The 25920-nt window shown below is 32.9% G+C and overlaps 1 protein-coding gene across 1 annotated transcript in view; it reads right to left on the minus strand.

The window, feature by feature from the left end:
• Positions 1-25920, minus strand: part of SLC9B1 (solute carrier family 9, subfamily B (NHA1, cation proton antiporter 1), member 1) — a 96433-nt gene that overhangs the window by 37882 nt on the left and 32631 nt on the right. Inside the window, exons 4-6 of the mRNA XM_008580883.1 lie at positions 9785-9955; positions 8456-8598; positions 6982-7109 (exon numbers count right to left, since the gene is read on the minus strand). Coding sequence (XP_008579105.1) covers positions 6982-7109; positions 8456-8598; positions 9785-9955 — 442 coding nt within the window. The remainder of the gene's footprint in view (positions 1-6981; positions 7110-8455; positions 8599-9784; positions 9956-25920) is intronic.

The raw sequence follows: 25920 nt of genomic DNA on the forward strand, positions 1-25920 counted from the left end.
TAAAGTATTCCATTAAAATATTTGCAAACATATAAGGCTCAAAAAGATTTGTCACACAAAGACCTGCACTGATAACAATTTTGGCAAAAGTACTCAAAATAAGCAGTAAAATAAATCCAGAAGTTGCTGCAAGGGGGATACAAATTAAAGGTATTTGAATATCTGGTAATGTTTATATTTATTTTAAAAGTAAAAAAGAAAGAAAGCTAATATGAAAGAAAAGAAAGTTGATATTGATTATTAAATGCGTATTAAAATGCTAGATGGTATAAACCTGAAGGGGTTTGAGGCACTGATAGCAAAATAATAATACACAGGGCCAAGACAGCATAAGAAAAGAAACCAAAATTCTATCTCATTTATGATCTTAGAGGTAAAATCCTAAGTAAGTATGAGGAAATTGAATCTATGCATTGAAAGAATTAAAAAGCAGACTGAATAGGTGAATGCATAGATGGTTCTAAATTATGAAAATTTGCCAATATAAATCCATTACACTATCAGATTGAAAGAAAGAAATGATACCAAATTATTAAAAGAGAAACTCTTGGCAAACAAGAAATACAGAAAACTTTTCTAAACCTAATAAAAGGCATCTACCACCATCTTACAGTAAACATCATATCAATGATAGATTATTAGAAGCATTCTCATTAAAACTAGTAAAAAAGATAGAAATATCTTTTCTTTCTACCACTAATTTTCAACATCGACCTGTGAGTTCTAGCCAGCACAAGATAGAGGTAAGCAGTACAAATACTGATAAAGGAAGAGAAAGAAGTTTAATTATTTGCAGAAAGGATATTCATTTAACAACTAATATGAGCACTAATATGAATATTCAGCAAGGTAGTCATATACAAGATCAACTTTTAAAAATCAGAGATTGGACATTTGCTTACTGCCATGAGGGAATATAGTTTTGGAACCACCCTCATGCTGAAAGCACCTAGAAAAAAACAGACAAAATCCAAGAAAAAATTATTTTCAGACACTGGGCAACAGACAGCACAGAACTGTTACAAATGAGAACAAGGAAACAAATGAAGTAAACCTCACCATTGTTCAGACTTCCTTCTTGGGAGCAATTTTAAGGCTGTGGTGGAGGATGGGAGTAATTTTAAGGCTGTGGTGGGAGGAAACCAGAGCCTAGTCATCTTGCTGAGTTGAGAAGACAGAGAACAGAGTTTAGGGAAGCCAAGGCAGCTAGACTTTTCAGGGTAGAGTACCTGAGAGAGGGAATTACAAAAAGAATAGTGTTCCAGAAATATGTATCTGGAGCCCCATACATCTTTGGCTGAATACAAATGATTGCAAGCATAGAAGAAAACCCCACAAGGCTGGACAAGAACATCTCCTGAGGAGAGATTACTGAGGAGCAGTAAGATAAATAATTTTCAGAGCTCACAGAAGGCTGGGAAACCTTTGAGTGCCCAACAGCTGGAGTTCAGAAACCTCATCAAATGCATGGAGCTCTCAGTAGAGACTCAGAAGGGTCACATCTGAGAAGGGGGCTAAATTAGCCCTATAGTAACGCTACTGTAGATAATCCCTAAAGGATCTTAAAAACAAACCTTGAAAGGATCAATTAATTCACAAATAGTTTAAAACTGCCTTCCACAATAAAGTCCAACAAAGGAAAACAATAAAATCCAGAATTTGACAATGTAAAACCCATGAAGTCCAGCATCTAATCACTAATCACTGGCCAAATAAAGTGGCAGAATAATGTAACCATAACCAGAGGGGAAAATTAGCCAATATAAACAGACCCAGAAACAACAGCAATGATGAAAATGGCAGATAAATGTTAGTTAAAAGTTGTTATAAATATGCTCCATATGCTTAAGGATTTAAAAGAAAATATGAACGTAACAAGGAAAAAAATGGAAGAAATAATAAAAAAACAAATGGAACTTTTGGAGATAGAAAATGAAATATCTAAATTGAAAATTTCGCTGGATAGTATTAATTGAAGATTAAACTCTGCAGAATAAAAGATAAACGAACTTGAAGACATAGCATTAGAATATATCCAAAATAAAGTACAGAGAACAATATGACTGAAAAAAATTAACAGTGTTAGAAACCTATGAAATAATATCAAGCAGTCTAACATGTTGTAGTTCCAGAAGAAGAAGAAAAAGAAAGGCAGCAATATATTTAAGAAATGATGGCTGAAAATTTCCAAATTTGCTTAAAAACTATAAAACCACAGATGTAAGAAGCTCAATAAAACTCAAGCAGGACAAACACAATGTTGTGCCATATTGTGGTTATCATTATCAGATTATTGAGAAGCACTGCTAAAGAGATAATCTTAAGAGGTGCCAGAGATGAAAAACACATTTCACAGGGAGAAACAAAGATAATAACTATAGCCTTCTCTGGTTATTACATAGTTATGACAGAAACTATGCAAACCAAAAGACAATGGAAAACATCTTAAAATAATAAAATTAAAAAATTCCCATCAACTTAGAATTCTACATCCAACAGAAATATCCTTTTTTAAAAAGGAAAATAAAAACTTTTTCAGATAAACAGAAGTTAAGAAAATTCATTGCTAACAAACCTGCATTATAAGAAAAGTTAAAGGAAGTCCTACAGGGATGAGGAAAATAATACTAGACAAAAATTTGGACCTGCATGAATGAATAAAAAGTTCCACAAACAGTATAACATTGGTAAATACATAAACATTTTTCTCATTTTTAAATGCATTTAAAAGATAATTGTTAAAGTAATAATAATAATATAAATAATAATGTATTACAGCAATCACCATACATGTAGAAGTAAAATGTATAACAAGAACACAAAAGATGGGAGAGGAAAACAGAAGCATACTTTGTAACATTCTATATGAAGTGGTAAAACATTATTGAAGGTAGGCCAGAATAGGTTAAAGATGCATTTTATAAACCATAAGACAACTGTTAAAAATTAAAAAAAGAAGCATATTTAAATACTACCTGTATTAGTTTCTTCCCCTTCTTTTACTATCCCTCTCTATAGCACTTACCAACTTCTAATATCCTGTATAATTTGCCTATTTAGCTTCTGTACTGTTTGTCTTTTCAAAGCAGTTCTCTCCCTTTGCATTTTATGTTTTAAAATTTTTCTATAAAATGCCCTTTCCCCATAAGTTAGCATGTGAGATATCTTGATTTTCTAAAACAAAGCAGCATTCATGTCTCATAAAAACTCATAAAAAGCTAAAATCAAAAAACCCAATGAACCAAAACAAAAACCAAAAAACTAAAAAAAACCCCAAACCACAAAAAAAACCAAAAACCAAACCCTAAAGGCACAGGTAATGAATCATGAAAAACAATCAGTTTATTGAAAAGTCTGTGGGGGAATAAAGGAACAAAAAGACGAGGCAAATAGAAAACAAATAATAAAATGGTAGATTTAACCCAACTATATTGAACATTACATTAAATATAAATGTTCTAAATACTCCAATTAAAAGACAGAGCTTGTCAGACTTAATAAGAAAACCCAATTGTATACTACCTCTAAGAATGCCACTTTAAATACACAAATAAAAATAACTTTTCTATGTAATAGCTGTAAATAGTGGAAAGTTGAAATAAAAAACAATACAATTTACAAAATTTCCTAAAGACATAAAATATTTAGTAAAATTTAACAAAATATGTGTAAGACTTGTACAATGAAATCTGAAAACTACAAAGCATTGATGAGGGAAATAATCAATCAATGAGAGAAACATCAAGTAGATGGACAGATCCATAGTCATGGACTGTAAAACTCAATATTCTGAAAGTCAATTATTTCCAAATTGATCTATAGATATGACCCAGTAACAATCAAAATCTAAAAAGCATTTTTTTTTTGGTAAAAATTTATCTAAAAAAAGTTTATCTAAAATGTATTTAGAAATGCCAAGGAATTAGAAAAAAACAATCTTGAAAAAGAACAAATTTGAAGGACTTAAATTACCTGATTTTCACACAGTGACTTGAATGTAAATGTTCATTGCAGTTTTATTTATAATAGCTCCAAACCAGAAACAACTCAAGAGTTCATCAATAGGTGAATGAATAGGTTATCCATACAACAAAATACTACTCAGCAATAAAATGGAATAAACTATTAGTCATGATATGGATGTATCTCAAAAGCATCTGCTAACAAAAAGAATCCAGAAACAAAAGACTGGATGACATATTGTTACATTTACTTAAAACTGTAGAAAATTTTAATTTTTTTTAACAGAAAATATCATGGGTTGCCTGGTGCCAGCATGGAATTAAGTGGGATGGGACACAAGAGAATTTTAGGGGGTAATAAAAATATTCTGTATCTCAATTGTGCTGATAGTTACATGGGTATACAAGTCTGTCAAAACTCACTGAAATGTTCACTATGAATGGGTGCTTATTTTATTGTATATAAACTATACCTCAATAAAGGTGATTTAAAAAAATCAACAGCTTTCTTATACATCTGCAACCAATTAGAAAATGTTATGAAAAGGGCCAGCCCAGTGGCTTACTCAGGAGAGTGCAGCACTGGTAGCACTGAGGCTGTGGGTTTGGATCCTATATAGGGATGGCCGGTGTGCTCGCTGGCTGAGCATGGCGCAGACGCACCAAGCCAGGGGTTGCGATCCCCTTACCGGTCAAAAAAAAAGAAAATGTTATGAAAAACTTCCATCCACAACATCTATAAAAAAACACAAAATACCTGAGAACAAAACTATGAAGATATACTACTCCTCTATGAAAATTATGTTGTCATCCCTAAGATAGCACCTGTATAATTATAGACATTTCACATTCATGGATTTAAAACCTCAATATTATAAAAATGTCATCTCTTCCCCAAATTAAATTATAAGTTAGTGTTATACCAAATAAAATCTTAGGATTTTTCATAGAACTTGACTAGCTGATTCTAAAATTCATTTGCTAGGCCAAGAGCTTAGAATGAAAGACAAAGTCAACTTAAAAAAATAAGACACTAGTTTTATAAAGGTAAAATAGTTTAAAATGTGTAATAGTGACAGAAATAGACAAAATAGGTTGGAAGAAAACAGAATACAAAGTGTAGAAAAAAAATCTATATGATTTGTTCCATGATAAAATTAGCATTTCAATCAATGGAGGAAAGGCAGAAATCTTCCATAAATGGTGCTGAGACAACTACCTATCCATGTGCAAAAGAATATAGATAAATCTGCATACATAATAAATTCTAGCTGTCTTTATAAGACCTAAATTTTAGAAACTGAACTTAAAAGTAATAAGAATAAAATATAGAAGAATATATTTGTGAACATGGAGTACAAAGGACCTTTTCAATGACACATGGAAAGGCATTACATGTAAAGAAATTTTTTTATAAATTCAATTATATCGCAATTTAAAAAAACTTTAGTACATCAAAAGCAGCTATATTCTGCCTCCTTTTTTTTCTTTTTTAATTTTCAAGGTCAAGTTAATGGTTTTACATAATGGCCCTTCCATCTGTTAGAAATAATAAAATACCCTTTTTAGATTTAAAAAACACCACAAACAAAGTTAAATATCAAGTGATGTGCTGGAACAAGATATTTGCAATACATATAACATATAAATACATATAATGTATACAATCATTAAGGAAGAGAAGAATAACTCAGTGGAAAAATAAAAGAAGGACATGAACAGGCTAGCCACAGATAAATAAAACTAAAAGGACAACACATATATAAAAGATAGTTTTATAATATCAAGGATTTGCAAGTATTTGAAAGAACAATAGCTACTCTCATACCCTGTTGGCAATAGGGCAAATTAATGTGGCCATGTTAAAAGCATTTTGGCAGTACCCATCAAAACTAAATATGCATGTAGACCAGGTAACTATTCTAGATAAAATCACACTTGTGCAAAATGAGACAAATATAATGCTATTTTTTGTACCACTGTTAATAAAATCTGGTCTTGCCATACAATATAATACTATGCAATTAAAGGAACAGAATTCATGCTTCAATGTGGATAAATATCAAAAATATTGTCGAGTGAAAAGAGAAAATTATAATGTGAAACATTCTTTGATATGACATGTATAAAAATGTACAAAATAATACTCTTTTTTAAAGGTCTAGTTATGATAACACAAAACTCATAAGAGTTGTCATTTTGGGTAGGGGTTTGGGCACTAAGACTTAAAGGCATGGTAAAAGGGCAACTTACTTCTCATCTGTAAAATTCTAATTTTTCAAAAGGAAAATTAATTTGAGTATTTTATAGTAAAATTAATTTTAAAAATCCATTGGAGTTGGCAGTAAGTGTGTAATGGGTGAACATTGCTACAAATTCCATTGAAATGGATAAGTGAAGGCAAAAGTTAATAAATTGAAAAAAGAAAAAGAATGTAGAGACAGTGATTACAGGCTTATTTTGAGGAATTTGTACATATGGGAAATGGGTGATGAACAAAGATAAGTGTGGCACTCTGGATCTAAGGAAGAGTTTTTGTTTGCTTGTTTTTAAAAACAGGAGTTTCTATATCGCTGTATCTGTATCTATATGAAATCTCTCTCATATATATACATATACAAGGACACTTCAAAAAATTCATGGAAAAATAGAATTAAAAGATAATACAAATATTTCCATGAACTTTTGAACATCCCTTGTATACACACATGTAGTATATGAGGAAGACACCATTAGATAGGTGAAAACATACAGATACATAATTATACAGAAGAGAAAGAATAAATTGATGAAGTGAATTAGTTTGGTTCTATACATTTAGGAAATATGAATGTTTGCTAGGGATAGGGTAAATTTGGGACATGGCTCTGCTTACGACCACCTGATTTCCAAGGTTTCCCACCACTGTGAAAAGAATTTTAATGAGGAGGTTGTCTATATAATATTCTAAATATTTTAGTAATTTTAAATAAAGCATCCTTAACTGAATATTTTTAAAGGGAAAAATGAGAAAAATTACCCTAATAGAAATCCCCATTGCCAGGGAAATTTCAAAAGGAAGTGGGAAAATACAGCAGCTGAACATGCCTCCATGATGCATGGAATCATAGCCAATCTTATACAAACTATTTTTAAACGCTTCAAAGCCTGAAATATAAAAATAGTCACATTTAGATCCACTTACAATGGCCAACAAAAAATAATTTAAGCAAATATTGAAGTAAATATTCTTTTTTGAGTGATAAGCTTTCACTAAACTAAATCTCATTTGGCCATATTGTCTCACTGCGCTTGAAACTTTAATACAGCTTATTTTATATGTCTTCATAGGTTGGAATACAAACAATTCACATTTTATGAAATATTGTTCTATTTTAATTATTAAAAAGATCAATTTCTCTGAGATTTAATAACTGTACCTTCCTTACTTTTCCTAATAAATAGTATAATGATGAACTGTTTGATTAACTTAATAATGATAAATTAAAAACACCAACATGCCAAAAAATAAAATCATTTGAAAATCGTACAATTAATTTAAAAAGGAAGAAATTTGAATTTTCTCATTGGTTCAAATTTTCTACTGGAGAATATAATAAGTTATCACTGGCTATAATTATGTTTTTGAGATATTTCCATTAAACCCCTACATTTGCCACACTGATTTGATTAGCTGTTATGTTCATGAACAGTCATACTCTTAAAACTGAAACAGGGGGCCAGCCCGGTGGCGCACTGGATAGTGCGCCGCTTGGGAAGCGCGGCGGCACTCCCGCCTGAGGGTTCGGATCCCACATACAGACTGGTTCCCACTCACTGGCTGAGCGAGGCGCGGGAGCAACACCGAGGGTTGCAATCCCATTGCCGGTCCCCGGTCCGGTACGGGGGCAACACTGAGGGTTGCGATCCATTGCCGGACACGGAAATAGACAAAAAGACAAAAAAAAAAAAAAACCCAAAACAGATTTATAATTCATATACTGTAATATTTTAAGAAATATTTATAAAGAATAGCTTTTACAGTAATGCAAAGATAATCAGGAACATACTTCTGTGGAGAAAAAGTCATGAAACAAAATATTATTGAAATTCTTGATCTCCCTAAAACAAACAAACAACAACAACAACAACAACAAAACAAAAAGAAATAGAAAAGACTTTTTTAGAGTGACCTCATCCTCTGTTAACTGAAAAGTAAATAGTTGTCCCTCAAAGAGCCTCCCAAATAATGCAGGTGCTGCATAAGGCACATTTATCTTTACGCAAATAATTAAGATACTTTACATCACAGGAATTTCTCTTAATATTATTATTAAGAATGGCTAGAAATAGAATTTAAGGTGCCAAAATTCTGGCAAAGTCTTTGTTCTTTATATTAGTATTGCTTACAGACTCCATCTGGAACAGCTATAACAAAAATTCTGCCTCTTTTTCTTTTCCAACAGCCTCTAATATTTGAAATAACTTTACTTAAGTAATAATTGAAAATCTACCTTTGGATCAAGTCCAAGCCCAGCTCGTATTAGGATAATGGTAAGGGCAATGCTTCTTAAAACTGAAGACCACATGTTATGAACTTGGACATGCTTACTGATGAATGGAATATTTCTGATGATAAAACCAGCCAGTAACATCCCTTAATAGAAAAAAAGAAAAAAAAAAAAAAAGAATATCTGATTCACTTCATTCTTCCAAGAGAGAAAACAGAAATGTATAATTTCCCCTCTTCAAACACACTATGTCTCTCAGTACTTTGGTGAAAGTAGAGGAGGCAGCATAAATAAAGGAATGGAGATAAGAAACTATATCTCTAAAATGAGTGCAACAAGTAATTCAGTGTTTCTGGAACATAAAAGGCAAAGATGGGAGTGGGAAGAATGAGCTGGAGGGGCCAGATCACAGAAACTCCCCCTCCCCTTTGGGTAAGTAAGTCACTATGGGAAGGTTTGGGGCAGGAAGTGAGAAAATGAATCTTGTACTTTCCATGTGATGGTCTTGGTGAATTAGATAGGGATAAAAGTGGAGACAGAGACCAGTTAGAAGGCTCTGCCATAGTCCATGCAAAAGTTGGAAACAAATAGCCTAAGCTCCAGTAAAAGTGGAAGTTTTGGAGAAGAGGGAAAAGCTTTAAGGAACAGTTGGAAGGTGCTCCAAGGCTATCATGGACATAGAAAAAGTGTTAGAGAAAGGGTGTTAGATATTATCTCTGTGACAATGTACTTAATATTTAGAAGTACTGAATATTTAGAAGAGATAAGACACCTTTGACAGAGGTTCCCCCACTAATTTTCCTCTGTGTAGCTGAAGCGTTATAAAACAATGTTGATGAAGAAATAGGGTACAATACTGATGAGGCAGATGAGTCATCCGTGAATATACATAGTGGAGATGCCCAAACAGCTTACTCAAAAACCACAGGACCTTCTGGTTCCCCATATTTAAATCTTGTAATTATATTCAAGTCAGATTATCTAAAGAAAAATTCAGTCTTTTCTAAATTTGTCTTTTTCTATAATAAAATTTAAAATTAAGTAAAAAAATCTTATTAAATGAGAAAGCAACAAGAATTATATATTGAAGAAATTAAAATTATTTAAAAAATAGAGTTGGGAAAAAATATGTGTGTGTGTAAAGAGAATAAATACTAGTACATTTACAAAGGAACTATAAATATAATCATATATACAGTAAATACACATATAAAGAAACTATATAGATCATATTTCATTGAAATACTTCTGAATTATATTTAGTCAACCAGAAAATGTTCAAAATTTACATATAGTCAATAACAAAGAAAAGAAAGTTAATTATGTACTCACCAAGAAGAGGTGGAAGTGGAGGTACCGAAGGAATTCTAATGAGTTGTAAAAGATTCCCCCCAATAATGGCACTATAAAAAATAATTAACAGTCCAAAAAAATTTCCACCAGGGAGAGCTTCAGGGCCTGTGAATGACCAGATTACACACCATACCATAAAGAGTGCAACTCCTAAAATATAAAAGAAGCATACATAAACATAGATGTATACAAACAAAAGATAAATTTTGTTATCTATTTTATAAAAAATAAAATTTTGTTAAATTTAGAATGTATTAAAAATTCTATTTTATTAACTATATTAATAGCCAGTCCTATATAATAATACATAGTGTAGACTAACATTGCTTACAAGTGTGGTTGAAGAGGTATCTGCTTAACACATATTCCAATGACCCTGTCAATTTATGGGACAAGATTTAAACAAAGTATTTTTATTTAAAAATATTTAAAAACTATATGCAAATTCTTTAAAGTGCTAAACATTTCTTACAATATCAGACATTTTAAAAATGTCATAACAATATGATGAAATTTACTTCATTTTATATTTAGAAATAAATTTTCCATCAAGTTAAGAGGATAATTGTCTGTGATAAGAAATCTCAACTTTACTGAAAATCACAGTGGCAGGGTGCCAAATTTTTTAATAGTAGCAGACTAAATCCTTGTATTGAAAGGGTAATTCAGTTAATATTTGGTATAAATGTATTAGACAGGGTAAAGGCTGGAAAAAAATCAACCTGGTTATTGTGGGATTAAGTATAAAGTTTCATAGATGATGTGTGGGAAGCAGAGGTAAACAGGGTCGTTAAAGATAAGGTAGTAGACATCTTGTTTCTGGCAACTAGATTCTAAGAGAAAGGCCCTACCCACAGGAGAAGCCATAGGTTTCTGTAAAGGAGAGATAGTTACGCCATAAATTTCCATCTGCCAATTAAATGGCTAATGTCATTTGCTATGCATCATAATTTCTAATGCTTTTCAGATTCTTAAAACAGCTGAAGTGTAATTTTAAGCTATTACCCCTTTTTGGCTATATAGATATGCCAGGTAAAAGAGGTAGATTTTGACTCACTCAAGGCAGGAAATTAGAACTAAAGTTCTTGTCCCCTCCCCCTGATTACTGCCACTCTGAAAACTGGAACACATGCAGAGCTGAAATCTTATTAAAAGAATGGACCAGAAAATATCATTCTACTGATAAATTGAGAAGACAAGCAGTTTGTCTTAGCTGGTCTCTGGGTGACAGAAGCTTGTTTGAGAATTTATATACAAAATAGGCCTCATCTATCTTATATTTAGGACTCAAATTTACATTATTGGGTTAGAACCCCCAAAGTCCTAAACCTAGTTTAAAAAGTGTCACCCCAATGGAGCTATACCTAGGGCACTTAGTAGATGCTAATTCAAAACATCTGTAAGAGATGCTCCTAATTCTGGACTACATAAAATCTCAAAGGTGAAGCCCCACTGATTTTGAACTTAAAATAAAATAATAAGTAATCCCCCAGGAGCAAAAGGTAGTAGACACAATAAAAAATGGGATTAAATACCCCAAAACCTCAGCCAATAAAACCTCTAGGTAGACACTATAAGATACGCATTTTCAAAGAGACTAAAGGTAAGTTTGAAAAATTGGAGACATGAGAAAAAATTACTTGACAGTATTGTAAAAGAATCCAAAAGAACATATAGAAAAAAACATTAAATATTACTGAAATTAAAAATGTATTAAATACCTTAAATAGCAGGATAGACACAGCTCAAGAGGGAAACACAGCAAAGTGGTAGATATAAGAAAATTACCTAGAGTGTAGCATAATGAAGAGATGTAAAATGAGAAATTTAGATTATGGAAAAGGTCTAAAATACATCTAATAGTGATTCCAGAAACAGAATTGAAAGAGTAAAGAAGAGACAATATTTAAGAAGATAATAGGCTTCAAAATGTACAATATTGATTGAAACCATAATCAATTCTGTATTAATTTGGACAGAGGAGGCAAAATTACTCCTCATCAGGATTAAATAAAAATAGATACTTAGACACAATGTTGAGAATCTACAGACTATCAAAGACAAAAATAAGATCTTAATCCTGAGAGAAAGATAGATTATCTCTAAAGAAATAAATATCAGAGCAGATTTTCAGTTCTCAACAATGACAATAAAAGCTGAAAGATAATGAAGTAAAGTCTTAAAAGTACAGATAAAATAAATATCCAATGTTGAATTCTGCTGCCAGAACTGTCATTCATTTGAATATATTTGTTAAACAAATACATCTAAAAATGGGCTGACTGGTTAGCTCAACTGGTGCTGATAACACCAAGGTCAAAGGTTAGGATCTCCCATACCAGCCAGATACCAAATAAATAGGGACTGGCCCGTGGTTCACTCGGGAGAGTGTGGTGCTGATAACACAAAGGCCCCGGGTTCGGATCCCATATAGGGATGGCTGGTTAGTTCACTTGGGAGAGCGTGGTGCTGACAACACCAAGTCAAGAGTTAAGATCCCCTTACCGGTCATCTGGTAAAAAAAAAAAAAAAAAGACACCAAATAAATAATTAAATACATATGCCATTTTTACTAGGAAAAAAAAAAAAAAAAAAACGCTTAAAGATATGCTTCAGAAATGACATAGAACCAAAAAGGAAGAAATAATGGTCAAAGAAATTTGTAAACACGTGGGTTGGTCTAAACAAGTGTTGATTGTATAACATATTATTAGTGAAAATTGCTAACCAGGGGATATAAAAAATAAGATAGGGAGAGGACTTACAATAATGGTGACATAAAGAGGTTAGCAATTTATTTCCATGCCAAAAAAGAAACAACAACAATAACAACAAAACACCTCACATATAAAACTGCATAAAGTTATTAAGGGCAATAACTGTAACATAATACTGTTGAGTTTACAGCATAAAATGGCACATTGGCTTAAAGTTGCTTTTATAATACTGGCATTGAGTTAGCATTAAACTGAAGTAGTTTGTGAAAAGTTGAAGATGATTATTATAATCCCAGATAAACAACTAAAACAAAAATCTCAAAAATATAGATAAAAAATAAACAGGGAAATTTAAATAGTGCACTGAAAATATTTGGTTAACACAAAAGGAACAGTAATGTAAAAACAGAAAAACAAAAGATATGACACATATAGAAAGAAAATAAGAAAATAGTACATTTAAGTCCAACTGCATCAATAATTATGTTAAATGTGAACAGACTAAAAGCGAAAAGCAAAGACTGTCATACTGAATTAAAAAAAAGCAAGATCCAACTATATTTTGTCTGCAAGAAACACACTTTAGATACAATGAACAGATAGGATGAATGGAAAAGAATGATAAAGATATAATATGCAAGGGGTAATCATGGTTAAAGAAGAAAACACAGCAGCAATTGTAACATATCTTAAAGTGAATAAAAATGAAAACACAACCAACCATTATTAATAAGATGCAATTAAAGTAGGGTGTAGAGGGAAATACAGAGCTTTAAAAACATATTAGAAAGAATAATCTTAATTTGACAATCAAAACTTCCACCTTAAAAAGCTAGAAAAAGATGAGTAAACCAAACCAAAAGTAAGTAGGATGTGTGAAATAAAAATGATTAGAGTGGAAAACAATACAACAAAAGGGAAAATTAATGAAACCAAAAATTGCTATGTGAGAAGGTCAGCAAATGGATGAATCTTTAGCTAGACTGACCGAGAAAGAAAGAAGACACAAATTACCAAAATTGACTCAAAAAGAAAGAGAAAAATCCAAATAGACTAAATATTAAGCTTAAAAAATTGCATCAGTAATTAAAAATTTTCCCATAGAGCAAAAACTATGTCACTGGTGAATTCTATCAAGCTATTTTTTTTTTCCTTTTTGTCTTTTTTCGTGTCCGGCAACGGATCGCAACCCTCAGTGTCGCGCCCGTACCGGACTGGATCAGCAACGGGATCGCAACCCTCGGTGTCGCGCCTGCACCTCGCTCAGCCAGTGAGCGGGAACCAGTCTGTATGTGGGATCCGAACCCTCGGCGGGAGCGCCGCCATGCTCCCAAGTGGCGCACTGTAGCAGTGCGCCACCAGGCCGGCCCCCTATCAAACTATTAAGCGGGAAATAATAACAATGTTATATAAGCTTTTCCACCAAATAGAGAAAGAGGGAAATTTCTCAACTCATTTTATTTCATTTGATGTCAGTATCTAATATCAAAGCCAGACAGACACTACAAGAAAATAAAACTACATACCAATATCCCTTGTGAACCTAGACACAAAAATTCTTTTCTTTTTTTTTTTTCCTTTTTGTCTTTTTTCGTGTCCGGCAACGGATCGCAACCCTCAGTGTCGCGCCCGTACTGGACCGGGACCGGCAATGGGATCGCGACACAAAAATTCTTAATCAAATGTTAGCAAATCAAATTCAGCAACATATAGAAAGGATTGTAAGCCATAATCAAGTGAGGTTTATCCTAGGAACTCAAGGTTGATTTAAAATCCAACAATCAAACAATGTAATATTTTAATAAAATAAAGGACAAGACCATATGATCATCTTAACAAATGCAAATTGAATATAAATAAAATCCAAGTGTACTCTGTAATAGCTGAAAACATGAATGCACAAAAATCTGAAGGTATGAGAATGATAAATGATAAGACAAATATTAACCAAAATATGGCTGATAGAGCTATTTTGGTCTCAGAAATAAAGAGTTTAAAACAAAAAACATTCTGAGGGATAAAGAAGGTTATTACATAAAGATATGTATTTGCCTGATAATTCAACCTTGAAATATATAAAGCACAAATTGACTGAATTACATAGAAAAGTTGCCAAAGTAAACAAACTTCTTAAGTAAATGATGAATAAATACTAAAATAAACCTCTGAGTCAATTATAAATAACCAAAATTTATTAAGGCTGGTATAAGATTTGAATAACTCTGTTAACAAAAGCTTGATTTAAAGAACATATGTAGACTTCTGAACCCTCAAATTAGAGAATATATATATATATATATTTTGAAGCCTGTACATGAAACTTAGAAAAACTAAGAAAAACTTAGAAAAACACATACTAGTTTATAAATCAAATCTCAGGATATAAAAATTATAATATATACTTTATAATCTGTAATCAAAATGCAAGTAAGTTAGAAATCAATAAGGAAAAAATAAATGCAATTCATTTTGAAACTAAAAGCATACTTTTAAATAATTTTTGGGTCAAAGAAGAAATCAAAACAAAAATCAGAAAATATTTGGAAATAAAAATAGTACATAACAAAACTTGTGGGATAGAGCTGACCCAATACTAAAAGGGAGATTTATAGTTTTACATGTTTATATTGGAAAATCAGAAAGACTAAAAATTAATTAGGTAAGTGTTCACCTTAAGAAGTTTAGAAAGAGAACAAAAGGGTAATCCTAAATAAAATAGGTGCAAGGAAATGAGGCTAAAAGTTGAAATAGACATTAATAAAATATAACACAAAGAAACAATAGGCTAGATTTGCAAAAACAAATGCTGACTTCATGAGAAGTATAATAAAATAGACATGCTTCTGGTAACACTAATTAATAAAAAAGAGAAGGCACAAATAAGCAATATTAGGACTAACAAGTAAGATAGAATGTCACATATAGGAGTGAAAAAAATCATAAAGCAAATACTGTAAGTGACTTTATGCCAATAGTCTAAAAACATAAACAAAACAGATAACTTCCTCAACTAATATAACTTACAAACACTTAAGAAGAAATAAGACCCCTGAATACTCCTATTGTATCTATTTAAAAAATTCAATCAGTAGTTAAATATCTTCTCATATAAAAAAACCCCACAAATTTAGGACAGTTTAATACGGAAATTCTACCCAACATTCAAATAACATATAAATAAGCCTATCATATACGAACTATTTTCCAGAGAATGAAAAAAGGGAGAACCCCTTCAATTCATTTATGAGGCTAGCATAACAGCGATATAAAAACTTAAGGCCATTATAACCCAAGAAAGTTGGAAGTCAGACTGAGCTTAGATACAAAAATTTTAAATAAAATAATGATAAAGCAAATCTAGTAGTGTATTCAAAAAGAATATTTCATGACCCAGCTGGGTATTCCAGGAATAGAAGTAGACATTTATCAGGTTTGGTAGTTTGCCCAAGCACCTTTTAAATAACCATCCCATGTTTGAAGAATTTCTAACATTATTAATTTCATTTCCCAAGGTAGAAGCCAGGAAGTTAGTTTTCCAGCTTCCCTTATAATGGGGGTATAGACACATGACCTGCACACTGCTGCTGATACCTATGTATGTTAAGACTTTCATTGATTTCTGCTTTTGTCTTCATAGTGGTTACCTTCAGGGAAAGGAGGGGAATGGGATTGGGAAAGAGTATATAGGAGGCTTCAACTATATCTACAATGATTATGTCTTCATAAAAAACAAAAGACAGGTCTAAAGCAAACACGGTAAAATGTAGAAATTTGGTAAAGGCTGGATGGTTGTACAACTTTTCATTATATTATTCTCTCTATATTTTTTACTTAAAATATTTCATTAAAAATGAGAGTTTATGGGCCGGCCCTGTGGCTCACTCGGGAGAGTGTGGTGCTGATAACACCAAGGCCAAGGGTTCGGATCCCCCATAGGGATGGCCGGTTCGCTCACTGGGTGAGCGTGGTGCTGACAACACCAAGTCAAGGGTTAAGATCCCCTTACCGGTCATCTTTAAAAAAAAAAAAAGAGAGAGTTTATAACATGTTAACAGCTGCTGTGTGAAGCAAGAATTTCACTGAGATAGTTTGCTCCTTCATTTTCTATTCTGTTAAAGATTTATTTACTTTCAGAGTAGTATTGCTTTTCAGTGGATCCAGCAAAAACTTCATTTCATCAAGGAAAACAGAAATAATTTATTATATTTGAAAATATGGAATATTGTTCTTTTAATCATAGAGAGAAAATGCTTGGAAATGTTCTATAATAAAGCAGTATTTATTACTGAAAAAATGGGAGCATATGGAGCAAGTTTAGTTACTCTGTTCTTGGTGGAGGAAGTGGAATAACATGGAGTTCAGTTGATTTAAGATGGTTAATTTAAGATCCAAAGATTCTCTGATCTGATGTCCTCCAGGTTATATTTGGGGTGACAGAAAAATCTGGGCCCTAAGGTTATTATGAAATTGATGCTCAACTCCTGAGAGAAGAAATAAAGAGGGGTCATGGAACAGGAATGTTTCTAGAAGAGATGCCAGCAAATTTTTTTAGTAAAGAGCAAGATAATAAATATTTTTTGGCATTGTGAGCCACATGGTCTCTGTTACAACTAGTTAACTCTGCCATTGTAGCACAATAGAACTTTACAAAACAGGTGGTATTGTATATTTTTACCAGAATGCTTGTTTATTCATTCATCCATTTAATAAATATTAACCATCTAGTCTGTGCCAAACATAAATAGAATAAACAAAATAAAATGGGTTTGCCCTTATAAAGTTTAAATTCTAGGGAGGACAGACTAAAATTTTATAAGAACACTTAGTATCTATAAAATGCATTAAAAGCTATGAAGGAACAAGAGACAGAGAGTAAAGTGGGCAGGACTAATTTAAGATAGGATTGTGGAAACTGATTAGCATAAGCCCTTTTATGAGAAAGAAAATATATGAAATCAGAACTGTGTGGTTGCTCTAAGAAAATCCTTTAGGGCACTTTGTTCTGAATCCTTTCTGTTAACTAATAGAAGAAGCCAGATGATTCAAAATATATATAGTATGTTCCAAGAAGCTAAGTAAAGACCCTCTTTGCTAACTTACTATATTGAGATAAAGTTTTAAATAAGATTAAACTTAAGTATGCGCTGTTATCTAATCATAAAACCACAGATTTCCTCTGTTTTTGCTATTGTTTAACAATTCAATATAAAGAAATAAGAACTCTTGTCAAATTGTTTTATTACTTACTTAAAATATAATTCTTTATATTTATAAATTATTATAAAATATGTTTTAGATCTGGAGGAAAGTCATAAAACATTGCTAGGTAGGATATGGTTCACAAATTGTTCTTACTATTAATCATTTTAGCCACAACTGAACTCCATGTTTATTTTTTACACCTCCTTCTCAAAACTATAAAGGTTCAGAATAGTTTTAAGTTTTTGACATAACGAAGAATGAACATATATCTCTTCTGTAGAAGATTGAAAAATATCAAGTTAAAAAAATCAAAGTGCGTCCGACAGTTTCAAAGTCTAAAACACAACAAAGCTGTGCTCATTCTTTGGCAGGACGATTAAGGAAGAAGATGACGTTTCACTCAAACTTCAAAAGGTGAGAAGGGCATAAGCATGTGAAAGGTAGTAGTTTGGGGGCAAGAAGAGAGCAAATATGAACAAAGAGCAAGAGAGAGTTTGGTACGTTCAAGGAGCTTAAGGCAGAACAGTGTGGCTGAAGTATGATAGAAGTCAGGGCGAGGTGCAAAAGATTGAGGTTAGCTAGACAGAGAACAATTGTATAGCTATATTTAGGAATTTAGATTTTACTCCAAATGATGTAGGAAGCCTCCAAAAGATTTTAAGGAAGGAAATGACACACACGATTTATGTATTATGAAAGATAACTTTTTCTGTTGTATATAGACTTCTTGAAGGTTGGCAAGAGTAGAAACAGCAGACATGTTAAAAAGCTGTTTTACTAATCCAGATAAGATGGGATGGTTGCCTATACTAAGCAATGGAGACAGAGGGAAGATGACAGATATGAGATATATTTTGGAGATAAAATAAACATGACTTACTGATGGATTGGACATGGGAAGAGGGGAAAAAGAAATGAAGGATACATCTTAGATTTCTGGCTTGAATTAGTGGGTGGATACAGTTGCCATTTACTCAGATAAGGAAGATTGAGCATAGTTTGCTGCAGAGGGGCATCAAAGACTAAGTTGGAGGGGGAATAATTTAGAGATCTATTTTGGATATATTTAAATTAGGAGGTCATGGACATAAATATAATATTATGAACATTGGCCGTGGATAGTTTGGACATTGATGAGATCACATAGAAGGTGTGTAAAAGGAAAAAAGAGAAGGGTCCAGGACTGAGTCCTGAGCCATATTTAGAACTTAGAAAGAGAGGAATGGAATAAAGGAGACAAGGGAGGAAGAAGCAGTGAGGGAAGAAGAAAACCAGGAGTAAGTGGTGCCTCAGAAATCAAAAAAGGAGAGTGTTTTAATAAGGAAGGAGTGGTCATTGGTGTCAAAAGTGCAAAGATCTTGAATAGGATGCAGACAGAAATGTCCACTGGATTTGGTTAATATACTTAGGTAAAAACAGCAAACTCAGCAGTTATGATCCTTTTCATATTCCAGACATAAAGAATGATATTTATTAGCCTACATAATATTCTGTACCTTGAATGTACTTAATATTGATCTACTTTGGACTTTTACTTTAAAATAAAAATATGAAGCATCTTCTGAAATTCAGAGATATTATCACTTCCTAACAGTCACCAAAATTTTTCGCACCATCTCATTTGAAGCTCTGACTTATATTGCTTCAGACAATTTAATACATTGTTTTTGAATGACTATTTATGTGCGAGGCTTTGAGCTAAGTCCTAGGCAGACATAAAAAGTTGAATACTGCTTTGAAGGAACTTACAATTAACTTAATCAAAAAACAGAAATAAGTACAAACTGAAATGTCATGAGTGCTAAGGTAAAACTGTAGAATCTGCAAATTCATGGTTCCTTGAAAGATGAGATTTTAATAGGCGAAGAATAAGGGCATGCTAAATTGAGGGACAGGATGAACACAGACATAGCAATGTGAAGTCAAGAACGCATTGAGAGGTAAGTAAATTTGTCTGGATAGAGTAAGATCTTTTGGGAGATGAGAGTGGAAAGAAAATTAGGAACTGAAACATAAGTGCCTTGAATGCTGTGCTAAAATTTAGGAGTAAAATAAATAAAGGAAATATTATAAAAGTAGAATTGATAGGGCCTGTAAACAAACTGAGTGGCAGCAGGAGGATAAAGACCAAGTTGAAGATGATTATGAGATATCTGTAGTATAACTGAGACAATATAACTTTTTTTTAAAAAGGAAAAGAAAAATAAGAGGAGCAAAGTTTTCTGGTGAGAAGATGAATATACTTTTGACTAATTTGAGTCTAAGGTATCTTAACAAGAGAATTACAAAGAGGACTCTGGTTAAAAAATGTACTATAATGCTTGCAGTTGAGGGCAGATATTTTGTTTTGGCTTCCCAGCAACTAGGACCATAAGTATTCATCAAATGGTTGCTGAATAAATTGAATTTTGAAATATCCAAATTTAATGTTACTATAGGAGAGCACCTAAATACCAATGTTCAGAGCTTTTTGGAGATCAATTCAATTATGAACTTCTAGAACACTAATATGATGTGTTTCTAACAATCAGAAAGATTTCTTGTCCCTAATTCTTTCCAATGTGCCCTTCTCAGAGCCCCAGCTGAGTACATAATATGGCTAGGCAATATATATGGGACAGATAGATTTTTTTTGAAGTTACAAATTTTTAAAAACATATTTTTATGTTTAGGACAATACTACAAATTTTTCTAAAACAAATGCTCTAAAACTTTTACTTTTTCTTTAGTAATTGATATGATTAGCTTTCTAGTTTCTCAGTTTTAAGCACACTATTATACTCATTCTCAAAAGCTTTTAAACTATATTTTTATTTGTTTTGGTGGCAGGCCAGTACAAGGATCTGAACCTTTGACCTTGGTGTTATAACACCATGCTCTAACCAGCTGAGCTAACCAGCCAGCCCTCAAAAGCTTTTTAAAAATGATATCCTGAAAGACATTATTAAGAGCAATTACATAGTTCTTACTTGTGACAGGGTAAAACTGCTGAGCAAACACACTTAATTGAATGCATTTCCTAAGGAAAAAAAAAGCATTATAATATGAAATGTTGCCTCCCCAGTGTTAGAGGCAAAATGTCTTTCCTTCTTTTTGGTGTCTGGCCAGTATAGGGATCAAATTCTGGACACTGGTGTTATCAGTACCATTTTTCAGCAAACTGAACTAAACGGCCAGCCAGCCCAGAGGCAAAATTTCTAAACTCTCTTTCCATAACCTACTTGCTCTTTGCCAAGATTGGAACAGTTGATAGCTAACCTGATTGGTGAGAACCTCAAAGCAATTGAGCCATATACCATGAGCCAGTAGGTAGGATTCATCTGCCTCAAAAGGGAGAAATCCATTCTTTTCTTCATTTTACATTACGTGGACCAGTAAACTCTTCTCTTTTTCTTATTCCTAGTGGCAAACACATGTGGGTAAAAATTCCTCTAAAAGTCAAGAGCAGGCAATCCATTTCTCTCCTCCGCTCTCTGGTGAACTCCAGTCTGCTAATGATTTTTTGTGAGGCAAGTCCTTCCTTATACTTAACTGGGTACTCAAAGTCTTCCCCGAAGAGCCAACTTTCCGAATAGGAAAGGGACATGGTCTATGAAGAACCCCTCCCTGTCTTTACTCCAGTTTGCTAAGGAGGGCTTTACTTAGGGAGAAGTACTGGGCCTCCACGAATGAAACTATGAACATCACCTTTTGGCTCCTAGTGTCTGTTTTCTACTGACCATAATCCAAAATGAATGGAGATTTTTTTTAATAGACTTTATTTTTTAGAGTTATAGGTTCACAACAAAATTGAGCAGAAACAGTGAGATCCCATATATCTCTGATCCCATACATGCACACTTCCACTACTATCAGTTTCCTGCACCAGAGCGGTAAATTTGCTGTTAAAATTAATTAACTTACGTTAATACAACATAATCATCCAAAGTCCATAGTTTACATTAGGGTTTGCTCTTGCTTTCGTACATTCCATGGCCTTCAACAAATACATAATGACATTATCCACCATGATAGAATCACATAGAATAGTTTCACTGCCCTAAAACTCCTCTGTGATCTGCCTATTCATTCCTCCCTCCCCACAACCCCTGACAGCCACTGATCTGTTTACTGTGTCCATAGTTTAGCCCTTTCCAGAATGTCATTTAGTTGGAATCACACAGAATATAACCTTTTCAGATCAGCTTCTTTCACTTAGTAATATGCATTTAAGTTTCCTCTATGTTGTTTCATGGCTTGATAGCTTATTTCTTTTTAGCACTGAATAATATTTCACTATTCGGATGTACCACAGTTTATTTATCCATTCATCTAATGAAGAACATTTTGATTCCTGCTAAGTTTTGGTAATTATGAATAAGGCTGTTAAAAAAATTTGTGTGCACATTTTTGTGTGGTCATAAATTTTCAGCTCATTTGGGTATCAAGAAGTGCAGTTACTGGATTGTATAATAAGAGTATGCTTATTTTTGTAAAAAACTGCCAAACTATCTTCCAAAGGAGCTATACCATTTCACATTCCCATCAGCAGTAAATGGGAGTTCCTGTTACTTCACATTCTCATCAGGATTTGGTGTCAGTGTTTTGGATTTTGACTATTCTAGTAGGTATGGATTTGTCTCTTGTTGTTGTTTTAATTTGCAATTCCCTAATGACATATGTTTAGCATCTTTTTATATGCTTATTTGTGTATCTTACTTTGTGAGATGTCCATTCCAGTGTTTTGCCCATTTTTAAATCGAATTGTTTGTTTTCTGAATGGTGAATTTTATGTGTTCTTCATATATTTTTGATAAAAGTCTTTATCACATATGTTTTTTGCAGGTATTTTTCTCCCACTCTGCGGTTTGCCTTTCAGTTTCTTGAAAGTGTATTCCACAGAGCAGAAGTTTGGAGTTTGCCTTTTGTGTTGTCTCTAAAAAGTCATTGCCATACCAAGATCACCTAGATTTTCTACTATGTTACCTTCTAGGAGTTTTATAGTTTTGTGTTTTACATTCAGGTCTGTAATTCATTTTGAGTCAATTTTGCTGAAGTGCAAAAGGTCTGTGTCTACCTTAATTTTTTTGCCATGTGGATATCCATTTGTTCCAGCACAATCTGTTGAAAAAACTATCTTTTCTCCATTGTATTGCCTTTACTCCTTTGTCAAAGATCAGTTGACTACATTTATGAAGGTCTATTTCTGGGCTCTCTATTCTATTCCACTGATCTGTTTTTCTAGTTTTCGTCAGCACCACACTGTTTTGAAAATTATAGCTTTATAGTAAGTCTTGAAGTTGGGTAATGTCAGTTCTCTGCTCTGCTCTTCTCCCTCAATATTTACTTAGCTATTCTGGGTCTTTTGCCTGCCCATGCAAACTTTAAATCAGTTCTTTTGATATCCACAAAACAACTTAATAAGATTTTGATTGGGGTTGCATTGAAGCTATCTATCAGATTAGGAAGAACTGACATCTGACAATATTGAGTCTTTCATAAACATGGAATCTTCTCTCCATTTATTTACTTCTTCTTTGATTTCTTTCATCAGAGTTTTATAGTTTTCCACATATAGATCTTGTACATATTTTGTTAGATTTATATCTAAGAATTTTATTTTTGTGGTGCTAATTTAAATGGCATTGTGTTTTAATTTCAAATTTCACTTGTTCAGTGTGGTACACAGGAAAGCGATTGAATTGTATATATTAATTTTATATCCTACAACGTTACTATAATCACTTATTAGTTACTCTAGGAGTTTTTTATTCTTTCATATTTTCTACCAAAAAATAATCATGTCATCTGTGAACAAAGACAATTTTATTTCTTCTTTTCTAACCTGTATACTTTTTGTTTCCTCTACTTGCTTTACTGCATTAGCAGGACTTCCAGGACAATGTTGAAAAGGAGTGGTAAGAGGAGGCATCCTTGTTCTTGATTTTCGAGGGAAAGCTTCTAATTTTTCACTATTAAGTATGACACTAGCTGTGTTTTTTTGGTAGATGTTCTTTTTAAAGGTAAGGAAGCTCCTCCTCTATTCCTAGTTTGCTGAGTGTTTTAAAATCATAAATTGGTGTTGAATTTATTCAAACGCTTTTTCTGCATCTATAGATATAATAGTGTAATTTTTCTTCTTTTGCCTTTTGATGTGGTGGTTTACATTAATTGCTTGCTTTTCAAAAGTTGAACCAACCTTGCATATATCTGGGATAAATCCCATTTGGCCATGGTGTATAATCCTTTTTATACATTGTTTAATTCAATTTGCTCATATTTTATTGAGGATTTTTGCATCTATGTTCATGAGAGATACTGGTCTGTAGATAATGGTCCTGAAATGTTTGTCAGGTTTTGATACTGGTAATTATGACCTTATAGAATGAGTTAGGAAGTATTCCCTCTGCTTCTATCTCCTAGAAGAGATTGTAGAGAATTGGTATTATTTAATCTATAAATGTTTGGAAGAATTCACCAGTGAATCTGTCTGGGCCTGGGATTTTCTGTTTTGGAAATTTCTTAATTATTGACTCAATTTCTTTAATAGCTATAGGCCTGTTCATATTGTCTATTTCTTCTTGCGTGAGTTTTGGCATGTTGTGTGTCTTTTGAGGAATTGGTCCATTTCATCTAGGTATTGAATTTGTGAGCATAGAGTTGTTCATAGCATTTCTTTATTATTCTTTTAATGCCCATGGGATCTGTAGTGTTGTTACCTTACTTACTTCTGATGTAAGTAATTTGTGTCTTCTCTCTTTTTCTTACTTAGCCTGGCTATAGGCTTATCAATCTTATTGATCTTTTCAAAGAACCCAACTTTACATTTTATTGAATTTCTCTATTGATTTCTTATTTTTAATTTCATTGATTTTTCTCCTAATTTTTATTATTTCTTTTTCTGCTTGCTTTGGATTTAATTTGCTCTTTTTTTCTAGCTTCCCAAGGTAGACACTTAAGTTTATTTATTTTAGATCTTTCTTCTTTTCTAATATATACATTAAATGCTATACATTTCCCTTTAGTCACTGCTTTTGCTGCATCCCACAAATTTTGATAAGGCATATTTTCATTTTAATTTAGTTCAAAGTATTCATTTCTCTTGAAATTTCTTCTTTGATACAGTGTTATTTAGAAGTGTGTTGTTTAATCTCTTAAGTATTTTGGAATTTCTAGCTCCCTTTCTGTTACTGATTTCTGGTTTAAATTCATTGTGGTCTGACAGCATGCATTGTATAATTTCTAATTTTTTAAATTTGTTAAGGTGTGTTTTGTGGGTCAGAATATGTTTTATCTGGGTGAATATTCCATGTGAGCTTGAGAAGAATTTTTATTCTGTAGTTGTTGGATAAAGTAGTCTATAGATGCCAGTTATATCAGCTGATTGATGGTGCTGTTGAGTTCAACTATGTCTTTACTGAATTTCTGCTTGCTGTATCTGTCCATTTTTGATACAGGGGTGTTGAAGTCTCCAGCTAGAAATGTGGATTCATCCATTTCTCCTTATGATTTTATCAGCTTTTGACTTATGTATTTTGATACTCTTCTGTTAGGCATATACACATTAAAAATTGTCATGTCTTCTTGGAGAGTTGAGCCTTTTATCATTACATAATGCTCCTCTTTATACCTGATAACTTTCATTGCTCAGAAGTCTGGTCCTTCTGAATTTAATACAGCTAGTTCATCTTTATTTGTATTTTTTTTTTTTTTTGTCTTTTTTGTCTTTTTTCCGTGTCCGGCAACGGATCGCAACCCTCAGTGTTGCCCCCGTACCGGACCGGGGACCGGCAACGGGATCGCAAGCCTCGGCGTTGCTCCCGCGCCTCGCTCAGCCAGTGAGCGGGAGCCGGTCTGTATGTGGGATCCGAACCCTCGGACGGGAGCGCCGCCGCGCTTCCCAAGCGGCGCACTATCCAGTGCGCCACCGGGCCGGCCCCAAGTTCATCTTTATTTGGATTAGTGTTAGCATGGTATATCTTTCTCCATCCCTTTACTTAATCAATATGTGTCTTGTAAATAATATATAGTTGGGTCTTATTTTTTGATACAGTTTGACAATCTCTGCATTTTATCTAGTGCATTGACATTTAAAGTGATTACTGAAATAGTTGGAATAATATCTACCATGTTTATTCCTGTTTGCTATTCATTGCCTGTCTTCTTTGTTCTTATTTTTGTCTTCCACTCTTTTTCTGCCATTTATGGTTTTAACTG

This window comes from Galeopterus variegatus, unplaced genomic scaffold (assembly GCF_000696425.1).
Source record: "Galeopterus variegatus unplaced genomic scaffold, G_variegatus-3.0.2 Scaffold88, whole genome shotgun sequence".
NCBI lineage: Eukaryota > Metazoa > Chordata > Mammalia > Dermoptera > Cynocephalidae > Galeopterus > Galeopterus variegatus.